Source organism: Lycium ferocissimum, chromosome 6 (genome assembly GCF_029784015.1).
Source record: "Lycium ferocissimum isolate CSIRO_LF1 chromosome 6, AGI_CSIRO_Lferr_CH_V1, whole genome shotgun sequence".
Classification (NCBI taxonomy): Eukaryota; Viridiplantae; Streptophyta; class Magnoliopsida; order Solanales; family Solanaceae; genus Lycium; species Lycium ferocissimum.
The window spans coordinates 66,834,154-66,842,432 of NC_081347.1; the positions used below are offsets into that span (position 1 = coordinate 66,834,154).

At 39.7% G+C, this 8,279-nt stretch overlaps 1 protein-coding gene across 1 annotated transcript; it reads right to left on the reverse strand.

Moving 5' to 3' along the window:
- Window positions 1-2,669: 2,669 nt before the first annotated feature.
- LOC132061567 (uncharacterized) lies at window positions 2,670-3,497 on the reverse strand. The gene is made up of 2 exons (XM_059454350.1): window positions 3,441-3,497; window positions 2,670-3,221 (listed from the first exon to the last, which is right to left on the reverse strand). Exons 1-2 carry the CDS (start codon window positions 3,495-3,497, stop codon window positions 2,670-2,672), a joined length of 609 nt encoding a protein of 202 aa, XP_059310333.1.
- Between the last annotated feature and the right edge of the window lie 4,782 nt (window positions 3,498-8,279).

An 8,279-nucleotide genomic window follows, 5' to 3' on the forward strand; every position in this document is an offset into this window, starting at 1 on the left:
AAATGTGAGATTCCCAAGGTCTTTTATCGAAAACCGAGCAGCAAGAGAGGAAATAACATGATTCACACTAGTAGTGTTGCTGCCAGTGACGATGATATCATCAACATAAACCAGAAGGAACGTGATATCGCCGAGACCATGTCGAACAAATAAAGAGCTATCAGATTCTGTCTTGATGAAGCCCATTGAGAGCAGATGACCCTTAAGCGCGGTGTACCAAGCTCGAGGTGCTTGTTTCAGGCCATAAATGGCCTTGCGCAGCTTACACATGTGAGAAGGATTTACCTTGTCTGCAAATCCGGGAGGCTGCATCATGTACACTTCCTCATCAAGGTCGCCTTGAAGGAAGGCATTATTGATGTAAAGTTAACGAAGCGGCCAGCGAAAGCGAAGAGCAATGGACAAGATGATGCGTACTGTGGTAGGTTTGACAACAAGGCTGAAAGTAGCATGAAAGTCAATTCCGGGTCTCTGAGTAAAGCCCTTCGCAACCAGCCGCGCCTTGTAGCGATCAACGGAACCATCTGCTTTCCTTTTGATCCTGAAAAGCCACTTACAAGCCACAATATTTTTAGAGGGATCATGTGGAACAAGTTCCCAAGTCCGGTTTTTCATTAAAGCATCAAGTTCATGTTTCATCGCTTCGCGCCACTCGGGGGTATTTTTGTGCTTGTTTCACAGTATTGGGTGTGATAATGGGGGTCAAGTTGGCTAGGTAATCAAAGATTTGTTTAGGTTTGCTGATGTTGTTCTGGGACCTAGTAACAACACGGTTTGCGGGAGACGGACAGTGAGGCGAGGATGGGGCCGGTTCGGGCGGTTGTTAGCCTTGGGGCAGGTTGGCGCAAAGCCATGGATGGTAATGGGGGAGGATTTCTACGTTGATATACTAAGAGTGGAGTTGTGGAACTGGTTGTAGGTTTGGCTATGGGTGTGGACGTATTTATAGGTGGGGATTGGGGTTGTATAGATGAAGGTAGAATTGGGGATGGACTGAAATTTAGGTTCTGGGAATTAGGAATTGTAGTAGGAGAGGGAGAGAGAGTCTTACCTGAAGAAGAAGTCTGCAAAGGCTCTGAAATTGTTTCATCCGCTGGTGGAGACTCGAAAAACTTGGACTGCGAGGTAGAGTTGGAGGAGGGGACTGCTGGAGAAGACGCAAGTGGATTGGGACACAATATTTTGCTTGGGTACGTCAATATTGAGGGGTTGGGCAGAACCGGAATAATGGGAAGGGGAGGGGGATTTTGCAAGAATTAGTAATTGTAGTATCGAGTCACCATTCCAAGTTAGAACGCTTAAATGTAATATTGGAGAACAAAGTTTTAAAAGGAAAATTATTCTCAACAAACCTTACATCGCGGGATAAATAAACCTTAGAAGTATTTGGATCAAAACACTGGTGACAATGGTGGGATAATGAGAATCCGAGATAGACACATGGTGTGGATCTGGGTTCGAGTTTGTTTTTGGAGTAGGGTTTAAGCCATGGATAGCATAAGCAACCAAAAATTCGCAGGGAACTGTAATCAGGTGGTTTTCCAAGTAATCGGTGGAACGGGGATTGATTATCTAACTGAGAAGTTGGCAAACGGTTAATGAGGTAGACAGCATGATGACACGCAAAAGACCAAAACTGGGGTGGAAGAGACGCCTCATGTAAGATTGTTCTTGCAGTTTCGACGATATGACGATGTCGACGCTCCGCAAGGGCAACTCGTTGGGGCGTATAGGGTGGGGTAGAAAGGTGTTCAATGCCGTGAAGAGAGAGAGATAATAATCAAGACTTTTATACTCTCCTCCGCTATCAGTGTAAAGTGATAAAATTTTGGTGTCAAAGTGTTTTTCCATCGAGAGGATGGAATTTTGAAAAAGTTCTTTAACTTCACTTTTATTCTTTAGAGTGTAAAGCCAAGTGTATTTGGTAAATTGATCAACAAAAATACGGTAATACAATTTTTTGTCGAGAGATAAAACTGGTGATGGCCCCCATAAGTCACTGAAAATAATTTGAAGCGGTTTAGAGCTACACAAAGTTAATTTGCTAAATGGATGCCGATGGGCTTTATTAGATAAGCAGGAATTACAATGAGAAAAATTGTCTTGCTCATGAAATGGTAGCGAGAATTTATTTAAAATAAACCTAAGAACTCTAGAGTGGGGGTGACCCAGTCGTTGATGCCAAGTGGTGAGGGAGTGGATGAGACGGACATGTGAGCTTGGGGATGTGAGACAGGCCACTCATACAGTCCATTGTTGTTCCGGCCGTGCACCAACGGTTTGCGCGTTTTCAGATCCTTCACAAAAAAATCAAAGGGAAAAATTCAATAGACTTTAGGTTATCTTGACAAAATTTGGAAACAGAGATAAGCTTGCGCTTAATGGATGGGGCACACAAAGTGTCGGTTAGTTTAAAAACATTATTTGATGCATTTAATTGAGTAGAACCAGTGTGTGAAATGGGAATTTTGTTACCATCACCCATGGAGACGTCCTCGTTACCGTTATACGGTTTTAGGTTGTGCGGCTCCGTTGTGATGTGGTGAGTGGCTCCTGAGTCGACTACCCAAGGGTTGGTGGAAGAATTGAATCCAGCAGCATAGTTGGCGAAGGCCTGAAGGTGGTCGTGGGATTTAGAGCGGCAAACATTGGCGGTGTGGCCAATCCTGTTACATAGTTGGCAGCGAACAACAGTATTTGGGCTCGTGTTTGTCAAGTCGTCGTGGTTGAGTATTAGAGCGTGAATTCGGCGCCCATTCGGAAATTATTGCACTGCGATTGTTGCGATAATTTGTATTTGTATGCGGAGTGATGGGGGTGGATAGTTTCTTAGCATCCTCGTGACGGAGGAAGAGTTCATGATCCAGTAATTTTTCAAACAATTCCTCATAGGTGACATTTGTGTCACGTGCACGAATGGCAGCAGAGATCTCACGAAACTCAGGGCCTAGACCACTGAGTATTTTGACGATGAGTTTGGGGTTGGACACAGGGGCACCCGCAGTGGCTAACTCATCTGAGAGGGACCGAATAGTTTGAAGATATTCGGTGATGGAGCGAGAGTCTTTAGTGATGCGGGCAAGTTGATCACGCAGGCTGAAGACCCTGGTTTGAGACCTATTTGCATAGGTGGTATGCAAGGCGTCCCAAGCCGTTTTAGCAAGAACGATGGAGGCAATGGTGGGTTCAACGAGGCCATAAGGGCGTTCGAATGAGTTGGTCTGACGGAACCAAGGTAAAAAAAAAGCGAGGATTGGGAGATGTGTTTGTGCCAAGGGTGATAGTGCGACTCGGGGCCGAGTGGTCCCATCAAGATGACCGAAAAGATTGTAGCCACACATAAGCATGGAAAATTGAGCTTTCCAGTGGCAAAGTTATGGCCACCGCTAAGTTTGATGGGTAATTGGGAAGCGTGATTGAGCGAATAATGATGTTGGTACCGTTGTGTTGTCAGCATTGACAACTCTGAAATTGTTGTTGTTGCCGTTGGTACCCATCTGAGTATGTTGGAGAGGAAAAAAAAAATAAAGTTGGATCGTACTCGTTAGAGTTGTGTTGGCTGTGATACCATATAAGAGCTTGAAGAAGCTATGGAAAACTATGTATCTTATTGAATGTTTGAATGAGCTTAAATACACGTTGTTCCTAAGAATACTATTCTAACTAAAAGAGAACTCTAGAGACTAATCTATACTAAAGGATAAAGCTAAGAGATAAGCATAAACGACATAAGGATAAATATAAAAGACTCCTAACAATGATAAACGACATCTAGATAATGATGCTAACAATGATTCATCGTTCTTTCAGTATTGGGTATAATATTGGCAATTTTCTCATTGGCATTCATTGGGCGAGACTTGACCTGTTCAGGAAGAAAGAAAATTAACTGGGTTTGGTTCTCTGCAGGGGTGTGTATAGAGTCATGTTTGGAAGAAGGAATCTAAGTCATTAATTATATTAAGTGACACGTGTCACCAATTAAAAGGGAAACTGGAGGGAAGAGGTACTAGAGGGAAGCCGTTTCCTCATTATTATTGCCCCCACCACAAACTTACTCAAAATTATAGATATGCTGGAAATAAATTAAAAAATCGTAAAAGAAGATATACCCTACATCTAACAGGAAACTGTAGGGAGATTATCAAATAAATGAATTATTTAAAACGTGAAAAGACAAGGCAAGTTAGAGTTACTTGACATCCAAGACAAAACAAGATAGAAAAGAAGCTCGCTTCACAATTCTCTTGAGTAAAACCAACCAAGTGAAGCACCATATACAATGAAGGTTATGATAATGAAATAAAACAACAAGACAATTGAAGAAATTAAAGTAGTAAGTTATGATAATGAAATAAAACAAACATGGACAATAGAAGAAAGTAGAGCTTATGATAATGAAATAAAATAAACATGGACAATTCCTGCAAGGATGATTTCGAATCCATTGAGCACAAAATACGACTGAGAGAAGAAAAAAAAAAAAAGGTACAGGGTACCTGTGTAAAGAAAACAGAGAGTACAAAAGGAATATAAGAAAGTAGCAAAGTACCTGGGTAGAGGAATATAGAGCACAAAAAAAAAAAAAAAAAAAAAAAAAAACTACATGGTGGCTCTGATACCGTGATAGAAGAAACGAAAGATTTTCAGAACAAATTTCTGTCTTTATTCAATAATACCATAGGAATATTTATACTCGTGTAGAGAAAACAGAGAGCACAAAAGAAATACAAGAAAATAGCAAAGAACCTGGGTAGAGGAAAATAGAGCATAAAAAAAACTATATGGTGGCTCTGATACCATGATAGAAGAAACAAGAGGTTTTCAGAACAATTTTCTGTCTTTATTCAATAATACCATAGCAATATTTATAGCTATACAATTGTAGGGTTAAAGTCCTATTCTAAGAATGATTATATATTGTAATAACTCTACAATCAAAGTCCTACCATAGGAAGGAGTATATATTGTAATAACTATACAATCAGTAATTAAATCCTATTCTAGGAAAGAGTATATTTTTGATAACTATAGAATTATAATATTGACTAACAATGATAATGAAATAAAACAAACATGGACAATAGAGGACAGTAGTACAAAAGTCTGTAGAGAATGAAGTATTGAACAAAAAAAAAAAAGAGAGAGAGAGAGAGAGGGAACTAACATTTCCTAGGAAAGGAAAAGAAAGTAGTAGTCTTTCTTTAATCTGGGCACGTAACTTTGGAATATTGATGTTAATATGCTTAACTCATTTGTGCATGGCATCGATCAAAAGGAGAAAAGTAAGTTTGTGAGAACATCCATTAGTATACGATATTTTTGTGTTTTTAGAGAAATTGAAGTGCCACTTTCTAAATCTAACTTTGTGCATTTTACCAGATTTGCTCACTGGCTAATAATATCAAAATGTAAATGTGGGGTGAAGGATGATATAGTCTAAAGCTTAATAACTTTTTCGTTCATTCTTGACAATATGCCATCCAACATGTGTACTCTTGCAAGTTACAAGAAGCAATCTTTTTTTAATTCATGTAATTCAAAGATATTTTAAGATATTTGGACATCAATTAATAAGTTAAGGAGTACTGAACAGAACTGAGGTGTTTTTTTTCCTTCAAAAGTACCGGACTAATATGTAAAAGGAAAAAGAGAGAAGACTTATTTAGCTATAGTGCATGAAATTCATGAGCTATATACGCCCAATTTAAGGGACACTAAATCAACAGAACGCCCAGCCTAGGTCATCTCCCCCTAAACGTAAAGTCTCGCTCAACTGAATTGCAAATCCGCAGACACATATACAGTGACGGATGGTCAGTTGAACACCTTTAACCAGAAGTTAGATGGAATAAATAAAAAATTATATTCTATAAATATAGATCAACAATTACTTTATATATATATATATTGGTCGTTACGAATATTTTGACCCGTTGACCTTTTCCTGAGCTATATCAACGTAAATTTGACCCACGAGGACAGGTGGTACAATTTCCGAGATCATCGGATGCGAAATAGGTTGGGTTTTGTGAAATTTGGGCTTAAAGCGAAAAAGAGTTGACTCAAAGTTGACTTTTTGATAAACCGATCTTTTTCGAGAATACGTCTATTTCGAGAGGTTTGGATGATCTTTTAGAACCCATGTGTATTTTCAGTTCGATTTACAATGCACTTGGGTGCATTTTGGGACTTGGGTTGGAAAGTTAGTTTTGAGGTATCGGGGGTTGACTCGGTCAACGAACCTCCGTTGGGAATTTCGAGGCCACGAGCGCATTCGTAGCATGTTTTTATGTATGTCTACATATACGGTTTGTGAGCAGATGGCCTCAGGTGATAGTCGGGATTTCGAGTTGAATTAGTGAAAACTTAGGGGATTCTGGTGTCTGATGCCCACTATGGCGACACCAGGACCGCGGCAGCGGTACCGCTTTAGCGATGACCCTGCTGCTATAGCAGTGTGGTACGATTGGCGTGAATAGCAGAAACGAGCTAATGACCGCTGAAGCAGAACCGCGGAAATGAGTGACGGGCAGTTAGAATCACGAAATAAGTGTTAAAAGCCCTAAGTCCTTCATTCAATATCACTCCAAAAATAGAGCTATTGGGAGAATTTCAAGGCATTTCTTAGGGAAAATTGTTGTGGTAAGTCCTTCCATCTTCATCACTATTCCATATTTTATTAATCACCTTAGGAATCCATTAATCATGCTAGTTTCATTAAGAGCTTGAGGATTAAAAGAGGATTAAATGGATTCTTCATTCTAGGCTATTAAATCTTGATTTATTGATTGGGTTAGCTTCATTATGCATGGATTTGATGAGTGGAATCTATTATTGTGTGATTCCTTCCTAATTAGTGGCTAATTTATGGAATTAGAAGTTAGGGTTCATACCCAAATTTGGAGTTTTTGCCTAGAATCTGAATTTAAGTGATTTGTTAGTTCTTCTAGCTTATAATTGATGGGAATTGATCACGTAGAACTTTAATTTCATGTTGAGACCTATAGATTCCTAATTTCGTCGTTTTAGTTCATAAACCCCATTCCATAGGTTGGGATTTGGATCTTGAATAGAAGTAAGGATTGAATGTTGTTTCTTCTTGATTCAAAAGTAAGGATTGAATGCTGTTTCTTCTTGATTCTAATTTCATAATTCGGATATGATTAGGCTTCCATTATCTCGAAGATCAAAGGAAGGGAAAGACTAAGGTTTGACTATTGGAAACTTTGTTGTTCGGCTCTCCAGGTAGGTTACGATTTACCTTATGGTGAGACTTCGACAAGCGAAGCGTATGTTTAGATGATATTGTCGGAGAATGCATGTGACCTTCGGGTATGAAGTTGGGTTGAATATTGTCTTAGGTTGGGCCTTGTTGTATGATTTGGGGCTAGCCACCCCATTCTGTTGTTTACTTATCTTGATCTATTTACTTATTGGCTCGTTGCCACGTTGAGACATTGGATATTGGTGATTTGTGATAGATCATGACTATGATATAGCGGTACTTTACTTGATTCGATATTGAGATGAGATTATGATTCCATTGTGGCTTATTGTGTAGCCTTATTATTGATATTACTTGTGTGCTATGTGTGGTACTGTTGGGATTAAATTGGTTGTTGATATTACATTGCATCGTATTCATACTCATTTCCATGATACATTGATATTGCATGGTTATGATACTGATGATGATAAGTGAGAGAGTGTAGCCTCGGAGGTCTTTTCCGAAGAGCGTAAAAGAGAGATGAGAATCCATGATCCAAGGTCATTTACTAGAGCGGAATGAGTGTGCGTTGCCTGAGGTCTCTTGCCAGGAACGAATGAGTGCTCGATGCCCAATGTCTCTTACGGGGATCGAGAAAGTGCTCGTGATCCAAGGTCAATGCCGGAGCGAGTGGTACATGGACTTCGCGAGTCCCCCATGGGTTCTGCTGCCGAGATGTGATGTTCCATTGTTGGAGTACATGTGTACGATACATATGCATTGCATTCATCATACATACATAGTTGCATTGCATTGTTCCTTTTCGTTTCTTGCGATATTGTTGTGATGTACTAATTCGGATTGGTTATACTCGGACTTGGCACAGTTGGGTTGAGATGCTATAACACAGTTGTTGACTTCTTGTGATATGATATTGATATATTGGTTTGGAACGGTTATATTAATACTTGAAATAGTTGGGTTTAGATGCTATAACGTAGGTGATGACTTGTATTGTGGTTATGGATTCGTGTTGACTTGTACCTTGTTGCTTTACGTGTTTATCTTG